The sequence below is a fragment of the Manacus candei genome, unplaced genomic scaffold (genome assembly GCF_025592945.1).
Source record: "Manacus candei isolate 608988 ecotype Guabito, Panama unplaced genomic scaffold, ASM2559294v1 h1tg000057l, whole genome shotgun sequence".
In the NCBI taxonomy this organism is placed as follows: domain Eukaryota; kingdom Metazoa; phylum Chordata; class Aves; order Passeriformes; family Pipridae; genus Manacus; species Manacus candei.
The window spans coordinates 11,560,549-11,581,017 of NW_026138105.1; the positions used below are offsets into that span (position 1 = coordinate 11,560,549).

Consider the following 20,469-nt stretch of genomic DNA (forward strand, 5'->3'; position numbering starts at 1 on the left):
AGGAAGAGTTCTTCACTTCGGGCTCAGGCATACAAGAGTTATCCATTTATTTTCAAAGCCACACAAAACTTTGAAACACTATTTATCATGAAGCAAGTTGTGCAACTCGGGACCATTAACCGAAAACCCGGCGTATTTTTGGCAAGACTGTCTTTCTTTCGTTGCTCCTCAGAGAATGAGGAGACAGCACATACACACAAAAAAAAAAAAGATACCAAAGTGATACCAACTTTAGTGCTTCAGATGGGGCAATGCCTTAACACAGCTGCACCACCTACTGAGAGGAGGCCTTTCATGCCCCCCAGCTTTAGGAGTATTTCACATCAACGCAAACTCAAGTTTCTTTCCAGCCTTTACCAGTTTAGGTAGATTTTTCAAACAGGCTGAACCAAGGAAAACTCTTCTAAATATGGTATTTTTTTGTCCACGGACACTGTGGACTCCCCATCCCTGGAACTGTTCAAAGCCAGGATCTGAGTAACCTGGTCTAGTGGAAGGTGTCCCTGACCACGGCAAGGGGTTGGAACGAGATGGTCTTCAAGGTCCCTTCCAACCCAAACCATTCTGTGATTCTATAATTTCATGCTGTCTCCTTCCACCACCACGACAGGAAGACTTGCACACAAAAATCAGAGCTCACACCCACAGAACTGCAGAGTGTCAAGTCCTTCCACGTGAGCCCATTAAAACACATCTTCGTTGTTGCAGGAATGAAATAACACACCAGGCTGAGCAACCTGGTTGCACACATCACATGTGGAACTCGTGTGCACGAGCTGTATTCCAGTCAGCTCACCTTGCCACAGCAGGGGCACACACAGAACACCTAAAAACTGCACCAGTCTGGCTTTCTAGACTGTTTCCAGGTTCTAGACACCCTCCAGAAAACTATATTGGGCTGATTTACTCCTCAGGCTGGCACTCTGCACTTCACTCTGTTCAGCCCAGATGATCACACTTATCTCACACGACAGCAAACCCCCACAGATTCTGCTTTCACAGTCTGTTTTCACAAACTCACTGCTCTGCGGCTCCTCTCTACCCTCTTCCCCATTCAGAATGACTCTGTAAACATTTCCAGAGACCACAGTCCCAGCTCTGACAACCCCTGCAACCTGTCAAAGTCAAGCAAGCTTTGCAATTCCTCACTTTGCCTCCAGCGCTTTAAAAAATAAAATAAAAAAAAACCACAAAAAACCCCCAACAACTCATTCACTAGAACAGGTGGTTCCCATTAAGAAAACCAGTATTCTGTAAAACACTTTTACTTTTTACTGAAAAAAATTATATAGAGTTTATAAGCAAAACAGAGCAACCAAAGTGGAGCTGATGCTTTCCTTCTCATTCAAAACCTGGATGCCACAAGGGTAATGCCAAAAATTTCTTTCCTTTCTGTAAAAGTTGTGCTTTTTCAGATTACTGGAAGAAACTAGATTGGCCAGGTCAGGTTTTACTAATAATCTGAACCATCCATTAAACACACACCATGGCAAACCCATGGCAGGTTTAGTGGGAGAGAGCACAGACAGGAAAGGTCTTTGGGGAACTGCTTAAGAGTTTTTCAAAACTGACATTCAGTAGAGAAGCCATGAAATTTTTAAGAGTATCTCTGTGCAGTTAGTTTCGAGGGAATTAAATCCTCCTTTCCACAAGCAGCTGAGCATTTCACCGACTTGCTTCCTAAGGAATCCCTGCTGTAGGATAAAACTATAGCACACAACTGAGAAGGACAAAGAAACTCAAAAAAGCTATAATGTTGAAGTTTACAGCAGCCACATTCCCCAGCCCACTGCCTTGCGTGGTCACATTTGCAGGCAAGCAAGTGGTGTACATTTGTCAAGCCCTAAGAAGTACTTTATTTTCTGCCTAATTCCCACTCTCTAGAAGAAGGAAACTACTTCTCCCTGTAATAAAGCAAGTAATACTTCAAGGGATCGGGCAAAGGCAGACTCAAGACCTTTTCTCTCAAAAAGTTTACAGGAGGGTCTGGCTTTAGTTCAGAGGGTTTGGTTTCTTCCTCTTCCTGCCTCTCCTCCTCGATGTCCTCGCTGTTGTTGTTATCATCTGACGGGTTGGAGATCCGGCTGGCGAAGACCTCTTTGTCCAAGAAAACAATGGTCTCCATGCGCCGGCGACGGACACGCCTCCGTTTAAATCTCGGGGGGTTCTTCAGCCCATTCCCAGTTTTGCTCATCGTTTCCTGATGAATTATTTTCTTAATGGTCCCTCGGATGGCGATGCGAGCCAGGTCCTGCAGGCTGCGAACGGCCACGGGGGCTGGAACGAAACAAAACCCGTGAGCAGACACAGAAAAACTGCCCCCCCTCCCAAAAGTACTCACAGGAAAAGTTCTGTTTGCTCAAATTAAATCAGGCCATTTGAAATCCCTGCTGCGATTACACAAACAGCTCTATTCAACTCCTGTCAGCTCAGATAAACTGCACTGCAACTTTCCAAACAAAATTTAATTGCGCATTTGTCTCATTAAAAAATTTCCCTGTTTTGATCTCAAGTTCTCAATTATTTTAAGATACACATCTTAAAGATCATAAGAATGCAGACTTAGCAACCAGAACTGTGACTGTTTAATTACTTAGAAAAAGCTACTTTCCTACTGTAGATAACTAGACATGAAGTTTATTTAACTCTTCCATAAAATGATTTTTCTACTGAGCTGTTACTTCAGCTTTGCCAAGTTCTGTATTTATAAAACACAAGTACTATTTATGCTCTTCAAAAACTGCTTCAGACTTACTTAGTGGGAGAAGACAGGATGAAAACCATTTTGTAGAAGTAATTATAGAAGCGTACAATAAGTTACTGTACTGAAATATCTCCCACAGCAATGGTTTGGAAGACTGTCCTGTCTTCTGCACTTATTTGCTGCCAGCCCATAAATACATGACATAACTCATAGAGCACAAAGAAAAAAATGTACTAATACACACACATTCATGAACTAAAATGAACTAAAACTGAAACAAAAAATCCCTATCTTCTACCAACAACTAAGCTTTCCTGGGACCTGAAGGAAGCAGAAAAAAATTACATGTAATATATGTGCAGGTCTCACTATAAAGCAACCTACATACAAAACATGCTGAAACATGCACTTAGTGGACTTTCCAGCACAGTATGGATTGTTTCCCAAGCTCCCTTCTGTCATGCAGACACCTTTCCAAAATAAGACCAAAGCCTGACTAATCTCTTTATGAAGGTATCTCTCCCTTCAGAGGCTTCTCAACCCTGAAATCCTAATCTAGAGATTGAGGCCACTGATACAACCTGCACTTCAAAAAGCCAACCAAGAAGTGCACAGCTTGTATTCCTCAAGCATTCCAGCTTCAGGATAATTCTGAATTGCTGTGGGGTGAGAGCCTTTGAGTAGATATTTTATTCACAGGTCCTGAGTGTGTATTTCCCATTGAGAACCACGACAGTACACAATTCAGGACTGAGTTGTCTGCACGTGCAAAAACAACAACCAAACATCCCTCAAAGTTCAGGTACAATTTCACAAGAAATCATTTGTATTTGGAATGATGGTCTAGTGGAAGGTGTCCCTGTTCATGGCAGGGCTTTGGAACCAGATGATCTTTAAGGTCCCTTCCTATCCAGGCCATTCTATGACTCCACAATTTAGAATCTATTTTATGCAACTCCCATTCTTGCACGAGACAGACAACTGTTCAAAAAGGAAGCACTTGGAGTAATTTTCCTTGAACGGATTCCCAGGGATGTCACACAGCTCACAGCCAAACAGCAGAAGAAACCTCCCCCATGCTCAGGAATGTCTGTACTCACGCAAGTGAACAAGCCTTGATTTTCCTGAATCTGCGTGGTTTGGCTGAATCAAAGGAGCAAAAGAAACAGCAAGAATCTTCTTGGTCTCCCAGGCAGAAGGACCAGTACGAGTTATCTTAGTCAACTAAACCAAAACAAGGAGATTATTGTCCATTGTGTGAACTACAGTGAGATTTTTGTACAGAAAAAAAATGAACAAATGACTTTTCTGTCTGAACAAGTGGTTAAAGTACTGGAAGCTGCAACAGTAAAAGGTGATAAGGAGAAACACTGGTGGGTTTTAAAAAAAAAAAAAATAGGAACTTCTTGCAGGATTAGCCCCAAATAACTCTTGCAACAGAGCAAGGGCACTGGCAGTTTGGGACACTGCTTTCCCAGACCTTCCTCCATTCTGGGCCAGAGCTGCTGTGTCTGATGCCTGAGAAAACTCAGTCACTGATGAACATTCACTCCTGAAGAGGTCTGCAGATCACTGGATTTATGTTCTAGCTCAAATTTCTTGCATTAACTCACTGCACACCATCTTACTGGGAAGGAACCCTGACAGGGAGAAAAGGCCAGACACCTACACCTCAGCCCATTGAAACAACACATCTTTACACCAGAGATAAAACTGAATTGCAGTCTTGAGCTCACACCTGGGGCTCTTGCCCACTTTTTACTAAAAGGCTCCATTGACACTTGTAAATAGAGACATCTTGCAGGCTCTTTCACAAGCCAGTTGGGATATGCAAAATGTTGTATTTTGTCATCAAGCCCAACACTAGATTATGTAATTGAACAAAGCCTTGCTTACATTTTCTGCAGCATGAAAGTAAAACTGCAATTAACAGACTTCAATATATATTAAAAGACTGGGAGAACTATAAATTTCTTAAATATTATGAATGTGCAGAGTTGAGTTTCCACTCATAGTGAAAACCAGTGCACTTAATGATTTCTTCAACCTGCTACAAGGGCAAGATAAAGGAACAGCTATTGACTAAATCAAGATCAGAATTAGGAATAACTGAAAGAGAAACAGAAGAAAAGCACTCAACCTTCTCTTCCAGAGGCATGACAAGAATTCCCCCAACTTTCAAGAGGTTCTTCATGTAGTCCTCGTGTTCCTTCTGTACTCCAGCACCACAGTAAACACGGTCATACTGAGTGCAGTCCGGGGAAATCTCTAAACAATTGCCAGTAACAAAGGATGGCTCACAAAATTCAAATCTGAAAGTGAAGACGACTTGTATCAGAGAAGAAAAATACAATTTATCCAATGAATTATCTTCAAAATTCTGAAAAAACTAAACTACAAAAGACACTTGAAAAAAACCCTCAGTTTTACAGGATTTCTCCTCCAAAGCCCACATATTCTAGACATTATTGTAACAGAACAGAGCTAGAAGTCTCAAAACTGCAGAACAATGAGGTCAGAATTCATGGATTAAACTCTCCAAAGGATAAGGATGCATAATTTCACACTTGAGATGCAGGGAACTCTTCAGAACAAGCTATTTTTAGTCACCTGATGCTGACTCAGTTATAATATGCAAATATAAATATTAGACCTCTGATTGCAGACAAAAAAAGTCTTTTAAGGACTGCACCTGGGTTTACTGTTGCAGTTTCAAAAGCTGGCTTTCAGATGTGGGGAACTATCACCTGATGCTACAGAATTATGCTTTGCTGAAGCCAATGGAAGTTTTGCCATTAGCTTCAAAAGAACTGTGATTTTACCCTTCACAAAAAAAAGGGACCTTTTGCCTACAGCATTTCTGACTCAGTGTAAAAGAAAAATGAATGATTCTATGATGCTTCTGCTTTTCTTACGCGCTCCAAAACTACATCAATTTTAAGCCCTACATTTATGAAGTTGTACAACACATCCATTCTTCTACTGGTATGTTGAGTGGCAGCTCAATATAGCATCTATTTATTCCTAAACACTTCCTGAAGCTTTCTGGTTTTGCAAAGCGTGCTGGACATTCAGAGCAGCCAGTGAACAGTTCCTGCACACGGTGTTCCAACAGCACAACCCAGCAGACATCACTCAGCAATGCCAACTTTCCAGTCATGATGATTCCTGAATTCAGCTCACTTTTGCTCCATAGCTATATTTGTCTGGAGAGAGAAAAAAAGTCTTCCTTAAAACATCTATTTAAACAATAGCAATGTGACTCTGAAAAAAACACCCAGCCGAGCACCATCCACGCCAAAAACCGTCAGCCTGCTGCCAACATCCAGAAAACACAGCCCTCTCATCAGCAGCTTTCCAGTACAGCAGGAGCAGCACAAGGCTGAGTAGTCTAAAATCCAGCATGTAATGACTTTAATTTTCTTCCTCCCAGGAGAGGAGGATATCAGGTATCCACAGATGCTTCGCTTCCCCGTCTGAACAAACTGTGCAACGGATCCAAAAATATGACAGCTACAACTTTTACTGCTGAGGTTACTATTGGCAGTGGTTATCTTGCTGGAAAGTTATTACTTGTGACAGCAGCAAAATGGAGGTTCTAAGGAAGAACATCAATCAAATCCCAAGCAGTTTTAGTACCAACTTAATCATCTTAAAACTACCTCCTTATTTTAAAACGTCATTTTTCTTCTTTTCAGATAAAACATATTAGGCCACCACAGAAATCAGTTCATATTCTTCTCCTCACCGTGCATGCTCCCAGACCACAAAAAGAACAAGTATAGTTAATTGCAAGTTTCGAGCTGTTACTGCAAGTGCATTTCAAAACAAACAAACTTCCTCAGCTCCCTCTAAGCCCTGCAACATCAGCAAACAAATCAGAAACTCCCCCACAATACACATGGGCTTCGAAGGTCACACTCTGCAGCTCAGCAAGCCTAAGGAGCCCGAATCCTCAGATTACCCTGAATCCAGAGGGGCCACATGGGAGCCAAGAACTGCCACGACTAAAGCCAAACGCACAAAATTAACCCCAACAGGCATTTTGCTCTCACTTGTCGAAGCTGTCGCTTGTTTTAATGAAGAAGTCCAATTTCTGCTTCGCGTATTCGATCACGTCCGAGTGAAGCTCCACGCCGTGGTTAACACCAAAGGGACCTGCAAATGTGCAACACCAGGATAAAGGTAACAGGCAACACCATGAAATCCAGGAGGATTAATACAGTTTGGGTTACTTCCTGGAACAGATTTTCCCGTGAGTGTCAGACAGTCAGTGTTTGTGTAGAGTCAGCTCTCTTAGCACTACAATGGGAATTGCAACCCTATACCTGCAATTTCTGGCAGCAAATGAGCCTGTCTTGCACAACTGATTCTGACTCATTTGCTCTCAACTATGCAGGAAACTTCTCCATAGCAGGGAAGCACTGCTGCCGTTGCTGTAAAACCTGGAAAAAAAATTCCAAGGCAGAACAACTGCCTGCATGCTTTAATACATCCCTAAAAATTTTTCATATTATTTTTATACCCTCTTGTTGATAAGACAAGGAATCAGGAAAAGTCATCATCCACTGTACTTCAATTAACAGCAAAAATAAACTGGGAGATACAGAAGTTGTTCTGCACTTGTGTTTTTTATTCAGAACTGACAGGGTAATTTTTGCAAAAATTCAAAAGAATATAAAAGCCCTGGAGTTACATATTGGTATCCTTGGTAATCTCAACAAAACTAGAAGAAAACCACAAATGGGAGATGGGAGTGAGACTCTACCCTGAGAACAAACATCTCAGCAGTTAAAATTCTTGACACCCACTAAAGGGAAGTTTGTACCCTACAGCCATTTGCTATCTATCCTGGCAGCACAGCTCTGACTGAGACACCTCAGGGTGAATGGAAAGGGCACAACTGCACTTGGGTGATTTTCTTTGTGTCACTGTAGATGTGGTCACAAAATCAGTTTTGTTGCACTCCGTGTTTTCCAGAGAATATTCCCACCCGTCTGCTAGTAAGTGTCAAAAGTGGACCTCAAACATGTCTCAGTCTAAACAGCACAGTGTGAACAGAAACAGGCACAGTGCAGGTGTAGTCACAGCTTTCTGTGGACATGCTTAATCCTGGTTTCAGCTTTGTACTCCTGATCCTGATCTGGGGTCATCTTTAGAAGGAAACTAAGTTCATGTTCCTGCAGGAATCCACTACAGCCACCTCTGGAAATACATCTGTGCCTGTTCTGATCTGCCACAGAAATCTGGATCCCACCTGGTTCCAGAGAGAAGGTTGCAAGAACCCTGATAAACAAGCTGGATTAATGCATTCTTTACTTTCCCGGCTATCTTTTAGTTCCATTACTTGAGGGATGATTCATTCCAGATTTCAAAACATGTTTTTCAAAATCTAACGCAAACAGTTAACGTGATCGAAAAGGTATTTACCCAAGATGAGTCCAACCATAGAACTCAGATAACCAGTGCCACTGCCAAGATTCAGAAATGACAGCCCTGGTTGCAGATCCAAAGCTTCCATCACCTCAGAGTAAATGCACGGTGCTGAGAGATGAATATTCCCATGCTTCCATGCCAAGTCCTTGTAGGCATTGTCTTTGAACTCTTCCAGGTAGTAATCTGCTCGATCAATGGCTCGGAAGGCCTGTTCCACCAGTTCTGTCCTGATGTACTGTGCTTCCTTCAGGTTATCAATTAATTCATCGTTATCTTCTCCCGCACTCACTGCGCCTCCCATCTTCAGCAGGCTCCTATAGACACTAAAAGTAAAAGAATAAAGGAAGGTGAGGAACAGAACGTGCACTTCAACACTAAATTATGCTGCTGTGTGTGAAGTACTTTGAGAGAGACCTTTTTGTACTCCCAAGGACCTCAAGCACTGGAAAACCATCACCAGCAGCACTCCCAGCCCCCATTCCAACAATGGAAAACAAAATGCAGCAGATCTGGCATCCAGTACCTGACACTAGTGGGGGGGGGGGGGGGGGGGAAGAAAATCACAATAGGCAATTTCAATGTGCAAGTTCTGTCTTCAAACGCTCCCAACATTTTACCAGCATGTCAGCTTTTCCACTGAACTCTTTTATATAAAGGATTATTCCAGCTCCTGTGCTCGTAGGTCATTTTTCACTGCAAGCCCAACCAACAGTGCAAGTTTGGCCTGTCTGTCAGAATTCTGGCCACCAGCAGACTTTCTATCTCTAACAGCATCAATTAAGAGACTAAGACACAGGCAGCAAGTCCAGAAAAATCTCAAGTTACATTTTCTTTGAACGTGCATCAGGACGTTGATTTCACAGAGGTTAAAAATGCCCAACAATTCTGATGCATCAGCCTTGCTTACTTTAGCAAATAAATGCACTTTCACACAGCTCATCTCTAGAGCTTGAGCCACCCCCATTAGTAAAGCACTTAATGATACAGCAACTGCAGAGAGAATTTCCACTGCAGCCTGTGGAATTTCTTAGGTCCTCTTAAGCCCTAGATGAGCTCACCTTCAATTTGGTAACTCCTGAGTGACAGAGATCTCTGAATTACAAACACTTCTGACTTCACTGACACCATCATGGACCTATTCAGGCTTGTGGGTGTGGGGTAAGGAAAGGAAACACTTTCCTTGACCGTGCATTACACTACACATGGTTATAATGCTTCATGTAGTTAAACAGCTACAGGTTTTAAAGGAAAAGGTATGGGGGGAGAAGAACACAGAACTTATCACTCAGAATTAACCTAGCTCTTCCCCCTTTCTCATATCTTAAGAAAAAAAAATCCTTTCCAGAAAACCCATGATTCTTTCAATGCATTTATTTACAATGCCTTTCCCTGCTCACAATAATAACCACAGAAACAGCAGCTTTGGAGTTCATTCCTGGGATCAGAAGATCTGCCTACAGCAAAATTGCTGGGAGTTTATTTGTTACATTCAGCAAGAGCAAATTATAGACTTTCATTTTCAGAGGAAACACAGAAAAGCTGCAGGACTCCAAGGAAATTTCACAGTTATTCAAATAACATGCCATTCTGATTACCTGGAGAGGCACACAAAACAGGATATACTTAGGCAGGGACCTCGAGCTAGTTTTTAATCCATTCATGCCTCAAAACACATCAATCCAGTTCAAGACCATTAATAAAACTTGAAATAAAAAGCCACCCCTCTCCTTTCGACAGTGACTCCTTCATTTTCTCTCCGAAAAATGATTGTGTTTTATTACTTCACAGTGGAAACACATCAAGTTGAAGGCTCAGGTGGGTTAATCTACCAATTATTTCCCCCCCCCCTTACATACTCAAAACCTCTGTGCATTTGCACATGTAGAGTTACCTGAATCTTTGTTCAATTCACTTTATGTAACATTCCACATTAAAACACTCTCTTTTCTGAGGGTATTGATTCCCTTGAGTTTCCTCTACATATTTTTGTTCTTAGGCTTGCTTATTTCTGCTACTTTTTCTGCCATTAAAAAAAAAATAAATTTGATTTTTAGGTTTAAACTAAGAATACAAAGTTGTGCCTTTAACAATGTTCCACTTTGGATCCCCAATAAATTCCTCCTGACGTACGTGAGCCCCACTGGGGCAACTGGTCTGACCTGGTTTTAGCTCAGCTATATGAACAAGTGTTTTTCCATGTTCTACAACATGGAACACAACAACTGTTGCCTGAAACATTTTTTTAACGAGATCAAGGAACGTCCGAGCTGTGACAGGCATAAAAAATAATCAGTTTTACTGGACATTAACTTAGTTCCAATAAAATTACTGTTTTATGTGCGGAACTCCTGACATTCAAATTCCTCTTAACGTAATTCTATATATTTCTTTAACTTTGTGGGAACTTTAAGACTGTGGGTAGGGCTTATTTTTAACAAACTTTTCAAAAGAAAACCCTCACCCTCCACAACAAGCCCAGATGGACTTTTTACGCAAAACCAAGAGATTTCCACAAATCCGAGCCAGGGACAAAGTTCACTGCTCGCACAACACGGACACCAAACCCAGCAGCGTTTTGGGGCTGAAACACCCCCCGGGGAAACACCCCCTTTAAGGAAAACAAAACAGAGAACGAGCAAACGAAAAAGCAGAAAACGAACAAACGGGAGAGAAAACAAACAAACATAAAAGCAGAAAACAAACAAACAAAAAGCAGAAAACAAACAAAAGCAGAAAACAAACAAAAGCAGAAAACAAACAAAAGCAGAAAAACAAACCAAGCGACCGGCCCCACGTGAGCAGCTGCGTTCAACCCGAAACCAAACCCTGGGACTGGAGCGATCCCTCCCTCCCGCTGCAAACAGACACCGCCGGGGGCTCGGGGGACGGCTCCGAACAATGCACGGGGCGCACAAACGCAATTCCTCAGCCCCAGCAGGTCTCCAGGGCAATCCCTGCTCTGCCATAACGCGCCGCAGGAAGAACAGCAAAGGTGGGGTTATTTATTGATTTAGTAAGAAAAGAGGCACCTGAGCGGCCGCGGTTCGGCTCCGCTCGGCTCCGTTCGGTTCGGTTCGGCTCCGCTCGGCTCCGTTCGGTTCGGTTCGGCTCCGCTCGGCTCCGTTCGGTTCGGCTCCGTTACGTTCGGTTCGGTTCGCGTCTTTTCGGTTCGGTTCGGCTCCGTTCGGTTCGGCTCCGTTGGTTCCGTTCGGTTCGGCTCTTTTCGGTTCGGTTCGGCTCCCCTCGGCTCGGTTCGGCTCTTTTCGGCTCCGCTCGGCTCACCCCAGGCCGGCGCGCTCGGGGCTGTAAACACTGCCCAGCTGAGCGCCGGCCGCGCCACTGCGCACGCGCGGCGCGCACCACCGCCGCGGGCTGGGGGGGGCGCGTGGAGCACACCACTGCTGTGCCCGGCGGGGGGCGCCGTGCGGGCCGTACCATGCGGGGCCGGCGCGGGGGTGGATAGGGCTGTACCACTGCGGGGCTGCGACCGTCCGGGAGACGCAGGGATGGATCCCGGTGGGATTCTCCGTCAGACATGCGGAAATCTGCCAGCAGCTTCTCACAGAACACACCCCCTGTACCCCCCACCCGCCCCCTCCGCCAAAACCTCTCCATGCAAACCCAATGCAACGTACCAGGAGCAGACACAGACTAGGAGTCCCTTCTGTCCCATCTGTCCTGGGAACATCTCCCAGTGCCAGTGTGGCTGGTTTCCCCCAGCCCTGTGCCCTTCCACCCTGCCCTAATTGCCTGTTCCCAGCACGGGGCTGCATTTCCACGCCTGCTGCTCCAGCTCATCGCCCAGTTATCCCAGTCCTTTAATGCCCACGGTGACAGCACGGTGCCCCAGCTCCCGCTGGGATCAGGGCTTCCCAGGGCGTGGGACGGGATAAGAGGAGCTGGGGAGATGCCAGTCAGAGCTGGCACACACAGTCCTGGCGCTGGAGCTGAACCAGGTGTTCTGATATTAGTCACTCTTGGGGAAAAAAATCATGGGAACTTAACGAAAAAAAAATAAAAATTGCTGTGAGAACTGGTTGATATTCTTAATTTTGAGCCTGTGAACACCTAACTTGAGTTACATCCTTGAATTTTGTTTGTTGGTTTGGTTTTTTTGCTGCAACCATAAATGCCAGGTATGAATTTACTGAGGAGTAAGAGATGCAAATTCACCTGATTCCAGGGGCTGAGCCTTGAAGGAAACATGGAGTATTGTAAAACTTCACAATATCTGACTTGCCATTTGTGTAATGAGGGATCCCCTAACATGATCTGAGTGTTAGGCATGTAATTTAAATTTTACCTACCTGTGTAAGCTCGCTCAGTGGTTGTAACATGGCAGGGCCTGACAAGACAAGGGGGAAAGGTGTCTCCTGTGACCTGTCTCGGACTGAGAGAAGTTATCCTCTAAAAGTGTGTGTTTGTCTTCATGTTTAAGTGACCCACACAGCTCTGGCTGAGGCTGCAGATCAAACAAAATTGTCTGGACTGGCCTTAGATCTTCATGGACTCCATACTACACACAGCTGCAAAATGAGAAGGAAGAACGACATCTAAACAAGAGGCTTCTTGATTTAAGTTGTCTGGAGATGAATTGTGGAAAAAGGCTGTCTTGGCAGACACAACAAGCCCGCAGTGAGAAAAGAAAATAAGAATTACTCTGGTAAATGAGACTCAAATAGGGGAAAGTGAATCAGCATCCGAGATTTATTTATGCTTTAAGGTGATTATCTCAGCTGCCTTCATTAACGTGGTAACAGCAGACTCTGCAAACAGGCAGCGGGGTAATTCTGTAGATGTCTGCACTTTCATTTCGCAGAAGACAGCTGCCTGGGAGAATGGGATTATTGGTGGGAGAGCGAGCACTGAAACTCCTCCTTGCTGATTCAACCAAAACAGGCCGTGGTGATTGTGCTCGGGCACAATGGGCAACGCAGCGGAAACTGCAAACGCAGGACAGACAAACTCCTTGCACGTGTGGATCCAGGGCTTCCATTCAGCATCTGCTTCCTCGCCACTAGCATCACTTGAAAAATAGCAGTTGTTTTGTGGGTTGGGGGAGTTTTTTTGGGATTTTTTTTGTCTGGTTGGTTTTTGGTTTTTTGGGTGCAAAATTTATTAAAATAAAAGCTGGGTAAAAAAATTCCCTGTTATTGCTAGAGCACCTGCAGTGTAGGCAGAGCATGCAGGGGCAAAGGGGAGCACTGCTTGTGCCTCTCTCTTGCAGCAGCGAGTCCTCAAGAAGCCCAGAAAGCCCTTGAGGAATGTTTTAGGGATTCCCAAATACCCTGTGCTCTCCCAGCTGTATTCATGAGTCCTCCCAGCCCTAAACTGCCAAGACCAATGAGACTTGCAGCCTCTCTGTTTCTAGACAGAGAATTGCAGGAATTAACCAGGAGAAACACACAGGGAAGATACTTACCCACTGCAAGTTCCCACCTCACAGCACCCCAAACATGTCAGGGACACAATGATGGGGAGGGAACAGCTAAAAGGACACAGTCACCCCCAAGAGACAGGTTATTTTCTGCACATGCACATCTCTGCTGCACATGGCCCAAATCTCTCATGCCAAGCTGTGCCTGTGCAGACATTGTCACTGCTCCATGGGCTCATCCCCAGCTTCCCACTGGCCCCCCCTGGTTCTGCTCCCCCAGGGGCTTTTTCCCACCTACCTTCTTTGAAAATGTAATTATTGCTGAGAACACCTCCATGTATGTCATAGCATTGGGCTCCAGCTCTGGAGGAAGCCAAAAATTGTCTGATAAAATTGCAAACCCCCCCCACATTTAGCAAAACAGAATGGTTGGCTATTTCATGATTCCGTGGGTCTCCAGCTGCCAATGCTTTGTGCTCCTTCTTTCCCTGCTCTTTAAAAACACCTTCCTTTCCTCCTTAGAGCTCACCTGGGGCTTTGTTAGCCAGGAGTTACAGTCAGTGGTAGATGAGTAACTCACTCCTGCCTCTGTGCTGTCCGTAAATGAGTGTGGGCAGCTGCCCCCGGCTTGGGGAGCCCCCGCAGACTCCGGGAGTGGGAAAAGCGGAGTGAGAGTGGGAAAACGGAGCCTGCTGGACTTAAATCCCAGCGTTACTCTCTCCCAGCCGTGTACCACAAGGTGTCCCCAGCAGTACAGGCATTGCTGCGGGGTTCGGAGGTTCCACCTCAGCATCTTCTCCGGGGCTGGGGCAGGGCAGGGACCCTCACAGGCACAAGTACAACCTCTGTCCCTATTCTCAGCAACCCCCAGTCTTACCAGAGAGAACCAAGTCTCCGTCCTTTGTTAGCTGAGATAATTGCTGAGAGCGAGCAATTTTGGCAAGCCAAAGCCAAGATTTTTCTTGCCTTTCCTTGTCTCTATTTCCCTGTGTTTTACAGTTTCCTCCTTCATTTTATTCAAACCAATTTCCTTAATAAACATTTTTGAAACACCGGTCAGAATGAATTAACTTCTGAACCCTGTCATAGTGATGATCAGTCAAAATGGGATGTTTTTATTTATTTGGAAGATCAAATAGTAAAATGCATTTTAACCCCTAAGCCAGGGCCCAGCAGCCTGAGCTGACCTGCAGCCTGGCAATACAGATGGTTGTTTAAGTCAACGGGGTAATTAGTGAGTGACAGGATGACTCACACAAATTAAGAGCTGGGGGAGCATTAAATCACGGGGTTATATTTTCCCATTTTTTCATTTTGTAAAATATGCTGTGTTGCCTTTTCTGGTCAGTTTGGCACTGTACCATTTCCATATGCAAATACTATCTGTGCATATGCACACATATGCATATATGCAAATACATGCAGACTTATGCATTTATACTGATATTATTATTAACACACCGACAGCAAATCACTTGAGATCCTCCTGCCCATGCAAAGGGTGTGTGTGTGTGTGTGTGTGTGTGTGTGTGTGTGTGTGTGTCTCCTAAAGCTATTCTCTTGCTTCACTTCATCCAAGGGCTCTGTGAGCAATTGCTGAAGCAAGGGGAAGAGCATATGTCTTGATTTCCACTGTATTGCACTGTGCATAACCACTGCCACTTGGAAAAAGGACTCGTAAAGACCTGGATTCATCTCACTTAAATGTGTCATTAAAGGAAAGCAGCCAGGAGTTGGTGCAGCCTGGCTGAGAGTGGGAGAAGGTGTCACCAGAGATCCGTGACAGTGAGGACGTGGAGCAGTGAGGTGCTTCATCTTTTCATGGTGTTGCCAGGAGAGTCAGCGAGCCCTGCTTTGTGCCCTGTCTCTCTTCTGCCATGATTTAGGGCACGACTGCCAAATAAAAATCTCAAAAATCAAGCTTTTCATATTTATGGGGTAAGAAAACGATTCCTGGGTCTTTTAAATGATTCATGGATTAAATAAAATCAATGGATTTTATGGATTCATAAATAATAAAAATGCAACCAGACAGCAGCCATATCACACTTCCCTGCTTTGCCTCTGGCAGTTCTACATGTCCTGCCTGCAAACTCACCTGTCGGGCTGAGCCAGCCACATTTGTCCATCTCCCCATAAAGACCATGGGGGCTCATCCGTCCTGCTCAGAAGGCCTTTCCAAAACCTCCCTCCTCCAACAATAAGAAAACATCTTCAGATTTCCAATGGGAATTTATTCCTGGCCAAGATGCACCTTATTTGATCTCCTACCCATATTATCCTCTAACATAAATCATTCCCCTTCCTCCCACCCTGAATGTATTTATGAAGAGTAATCATATCCCCTCTTAACCTTTGTTTTTCTAGGCTAAACAAGCCAAGCTCTTTTAATCTCCTCTCCTAAGATAGGTTCTCTGTTCTGCTAATCACTCTGCCAGTCCTTCCCCGCACCTGTTCAAGGATAAATTAATCTTTTCTTTTTCCAAAGAGAGGTCCCAGAACTACACACAATATCCCACATGAGGTCATACCAACACTGGTACTGGTATTTCTCTGCATCTACCAAATAAATGCTTTGTTGCATGCGACTTTTTACACAGCAAATGGAAAATAGATGCAAATCCATAAGCTAATAACCAGAACACAACCTTAACCATAACAGACCCTTACTCAAGGAGACTGCTATTTTACTTGAAACAGGCATTCTGCTGTTTTGCATTTGTGGGTCCAGGTCCTTAGCAGGCCTTATTCAGTGGTTTTCCACATTTCATTTACCCCAGATCAGCATCAGGACCTTTGTATTAAAGGTGGCACTGAGGAAAGTCTTGTCTGTGTTTCACTCAGCCTTTACTCAGGCAAAATTCCCTTTGAAATCATAGCTGAGGGTTTGAACTACGAAGATGCAGAATCAAATGATGAAAAGCATTTTGCATTCGTCTCTTCTCTTTTCAAAATGATTTTCCAGTTTTACTTGAGGTTTAATTAAATTTCTGTGACCCAGGCAGGGAGTTCAGCCTTTCCTGATTAATGCTCTTTTAGGTGGCTCTGCTGATAAGAGTTTAGCATCAACAATTGAGCTAACAAGCCCCAGTGAACAGTTTATAGCAGGAGACTAATTCTATTAACACTTTGCAGTGTCAGGACTCCACTTTGAGCCCGCAGCTGAGAGGAGAGATGGGGGAGAGGGAGCAAATGCAAAATTTGGCAACTAAATCACCAAGATTCAGCTTCTTTGTGGGCAGAGCTCATCTGGAAAGTATTTTAGCTGACAGCATCAGAATTTCACCTGTTCTTTTTTTTTTTTTTCCTCCTGGCTGATGCTCCACACTTTCTTGGCTCATTGTGATAAGGACTGGGAATAAGGAGTGGAACTGAATGGCAGCATTGATAAGAGAAATGAAAGGGTAATGCGATGACATGATACTGGAGTAGGGCCTTTGCAGTTAGCCCTGCCTGTGCTGGATGTGTACCAGGGTAAAGGATGGTCAGGACAAAGATGCTTGTGCTGACAGTTCCAAATTAGTCTGCTGTGAGAGAAAAATTGAGGTTAATGCTCTGCAGAAATGTTTCTTTTACTTTTTGGGTGACAATAGAAATATCTTGCAGGTCTGTTATGATTCACAAGAATTTTCTCTTTCTTTCCTTCTCCTCCCTACCCTGATAAAAGTACCACTAAAATCTCACTCTGTCTATGCTAAAGCACAGCCTGATGTCATTAAAACGCAGTGCAAAGTCTTGGCCAAGATATTGCGGTTGATCCACCTGTCCAGAGCTTCTCATCTCCAATACCTGGAGACCCAGCTTTGGTCTTGCCTGTTTTGAGCTGCCCACAAACCTCATGCAAGAATCTCCTTTGTGGGAGCCTGCAGAAGCCAGAATATTATTTTGAGGCCATTGTTTTCCTTTCTCCCCTAGACAGTCACCAAGGATAACTTGAGACATGCAGACCACCTGGAAGTTACCTGAAAACAAGGTGCTCCCTGGATTGGCAGCAGAACTCCAGGCACACCAAATGCACGAGGTGAAAACCAGTGTCCATCACTGCATGACCCACAGGTGCTTATCATTGCTTCTCCTGTTGGTGGAGAGCACAGATGCCTTTCTCCATCCCTGGCCACCATCTCTCCTGTTGACTTTTCTTTCTTCCTCAAGTCACCTATTTAGGACTCCCACTCATTCCTCCTTTGCCTGGGATTGGTCCTGTGGCTCTGCAGCTCTCTGAGGCTGTAGGAGGATCAGGGATACCCATGGGCAGGGGGCTCTTCCAAGGCTGGTGGCTGAGTAAGGAGTCTGGGCCCTTCAGGGGAGCTGTGGCTCCATCAAGACAGGAGCCATCCAGCCCCCTTCAGTACTTTCCGAGCTGTTTCTTCTGCCCTTCTCAGGGACAGGGATGGACAATAAGTGCTGCTGGTCCTCCCCAGGGAGTCTGCAGTCAGGGGCCATCCACAGGGCTGCACCCCTGTGTTCATCTGTGCTGTGGTCTCTGTCCTGTGCTCACAGTATGTGCCCATTTTTATTTCATTTATTTTACAAAACAGGCTAAAGATTCGATTAAATTATTTAGGCAATTTGATTACCTTCGCTGTCAAGACAGTCTTCGGGAAGGATTAGCAGTGTCTCAGCCCCTCAGCAGGAGCTGGAGGGGGGAACATGTCCCACATCACACACTGCCTCCTGCTCAAACCCTACCCCCTGTGCGCTTCAATCAGATGACAGCCCTTTGCTGTCCCTGGATGAAACCCCCGACAAAACATGCCGAGGGCTCACAGCCTCCCTCCCTCACTCTCCCCCCATGACTTTTGCTACAACATCACTGCAAATTGTACTTGTCAGCAGGGGAGCCCCCTCATCAGGGGACTCCAGCCATAATCACCGCAAAGCGGATGTGTGGATCTGAGTCCGGGATGCTCCCCAATATCAGATCACAGCAGGGACTCAGCTAATACCCTTGTTCCCTCTCCTGAAAACCTGAAGACCCACTGAGAAATCCTCGATGAGGGGAGGCTCAGACAGCTCTCCCGACCCCTCAGGACAAGAGGCAGCCCAAGCACCCGTCCCCCAAGGTGCTGCCCTCGTGATGCCGCGGGGGCCGCGCTCGCCGTGGGAGCCACGTCGTGAGCAAGCGGCGAGCGTCGACAAAGATCCTCCTGCCTTCATCTCTACAGCTGTTGGGAATGGTCTCGTGCACAAAGGGCAGTGTCCTCATTAAATTTCGCGGAGGGTTGCCATGTGGCCAGCTGAAATTCTGTTTTGTTTTATTTCGGTAATATATTCACCACCTCCGAACGTAATGGAGTGACAGATGGGAGCTGGGCCCTGGCTTTCATGGGAAAGGCTCCACTCAGCAGGGAAGCAGTAAGTTTCCCACCTAATCTTCTGTAACCTTCAGACTGCTAACAACTGTAAGAAGCAAAGCAATGGGTAGTTATTAAATTAATGACTTCATCCCCAAGCCGGTAATAAATATTTTATAGTTTTATCTCTCCACCCTGTAGACTGCTCTAGACAGACCAGACTGTTTATTAATCTAGCTTCTGGATTTATGTTATTTAATTGCTAAACAACCTCAGCGTGGTTGGGCTGGATTATTAAAGGTTGGAGCCTGAGAAGGAGTCCCCTAGCAAATGGCAAAACCTGAGGAGCTGATCCTTGATGTTGGACTTGACTCATCAAAACCAACTCTCCTGCAGTGCTAAGGCCGGGTTAGCCTCTGTTTGAGTCCAAACTGTTTGACCATTGCCTTACGTTCAGCTTAGGTGGACTCTGGGACTTGTAAGGAAGAGACAAGTTTTGGCATATCCTGGCTTCAATAAGGACATGCTGGTGTTAACCATGGGCATGGTGTTGCAAGGGCAGACATCATCTTAGTGTGGACAGGTCCTTCTGGGGCCTTCATGCTAGTCCTGGAGCTCAGGCAGAGCATATGGCCTTGCTCCATCCCTTCATGGCTTGTGTTCCTTCAGATCCTCACAGATAGTCCCTGACATTCAAACAAAAGAGCATTGCAGTTCTAGAAATGAAAGCAGGCTTTAATGGGTGTTATACTTCCTTGCTGACAGGGTCGAAAACGTCTTTAAAACTGATACTACCATTTTTACAACAATTGGTGATTTATTCATCCCACTGAAAGACAGGGATGAAGGCATCCGGAATAACGAGAGCTATTTGTCTGAAGAATGCATGGTTTCCTACAGCCTCAATCCCACGAGCCCTTCTGTACAAAGCAGAAGGTTGTTTCAGGATATATCTTCTCATAAAAGTATAGAAGTGAGTCTGTTAACAAGTGTGGGCCAGAGCCTTTGATCCAACTAAATTGTGCTGGAGCAATTTGCAGCTTGGGGCTGCTCCATTGGCTGCAGTGCCATCTCCAGCCCATCTGATTGCTCCCAAGCCTCAGCATTGTCATTCTCTGGTCCAAGGGGGAGTGAATTTGATGATAAATAGTATCTCTGAAGAGCAAAGTTCCCTTCTTGCCCAGGTAACCTGATAGAGAACAAGGCAACACTTCCTGACCACCCAGCTGTGTGTTTTTCAGGACCCCTCAGCTGTGGGAGGAGGGTGAGGTGGGTTGAGCCTTCACCCAGAGGAGCTGTGGGGCGGGGGAAACGAAAGTCAGAAAATATGCATGAGGCTGGGAAAGAGTCCCCTTTCTGTTTATAGCTGTTTAAGGCCAGAGCTTGTGGCTGTCTGGGAGAGGCCAGGTCAATGCTGACAAGTGGAACGTACCTCTGGAGGAATGGATCATTAGCAGCTCTTAGCAATTAACAGCGGCATCAGTGAGGCCAAGTGACCCTCTCTTTGGTCAATGGTTTATTGACATGTTTAGAAACAACCCTATGCATCCTTGAAGCCAGAGACCTACTCTTCTCTGCCTTTCAGCTCTCACCCTAGGCCTGGTGGAGGAGGCTTGAGAGCTCTCCCAAGCACATGTATAAACTGACAGTGTACCATC

At 45.1% G+C, this 20,469-nt stretch overlaps 1 protein-coding gene and 1 long non-coding RNA gene across 3 annotated transcripts; one reads left to right on the forward strand and one right to left on the reverse strand.

The window, feature by feature from the left end:
- Window positions 1–23: 23 nt before the first annotated feature.
- Window positions 24–11,478, reverse strand: PCMTD2 (protein-L-isoaspartate (D-aspartate) O-methyltransferase domain containing 2). Of its 2 annotated transcripts, XM_051803409.1 has the most exons (7): window positions 11,211–11,478; window positions 11,170–11,180; window positions 8,135–8,463; window positions 6,760–6,862; window positions 4,845–5,016; window positions 3,805–3,928; window positions 24–2,277 (listed from the first exon to the last, which is right to left on the reverse strand). In XM_051803409.1, exons 3-7 carry the CDS (start codon window positions 8,439–8,441, stop codon window positions 1,895–1,897), a joined length of 1,089 nt encoding a protein of 362 aa, XP_051659369.1. In that variant the 5' UTR covers window positions 8,442–8,463; window positions 11,170–11,180; window positions 11,211–11,478; the 3' UTR covers window positions 24–1,894. The 2 variants fall into 2 exon arrangements, with proteins under 2 accessions (XP_051659369.1, XP_051659370.1); XM_051803410.1 differs by lacking the exons at window positions 8,135–8,463; window positions 11,170–11,180; window positions 11,211–11,478 and having other exon boundaries at window positions 4,845–5,910.
- LOC127478153 (uncharacterized) lies at window positions 10,135–19,494 on the forward strand. Its single transcript, XR_007907127.1, has 3 exons — window positions 10,135–11,132; window positions 17,433–17,573; window positions 18,082–19,494. It is a non-coding gene; the product is annotated as an uncharacterized LOC127478153 (long non-coding RNA).
- The last annotated feature ends 975 nt before the right edge of the window (window positions 19,495–20,469 follow it).

Bases quoted from the DNA above. Each gene is read 5' to 3' on its own strand.
- PCMTD2 (XM_051803409.1), bottom strand. From the start codon at position 8,441: ATGGGAGGCGCAGTGAGTGCGGGAGAAGATAACGATGAATTAATTGAT. The intron at 6,863-8,134 runs GTAAATACCTTT...GCACATTTGCAG, and splicing joins TATGGTTGGACTCATCTTGG to GTCCCTTTGGTGTTAACCAC. The intron at 5,017-6,759 runs GTGAGAGCAAAA...CTTCACTTTCAG, and splicing joins ACAAGCGACAGCTTCGACAA to ATTTGAATTTTGTGAGCCAT.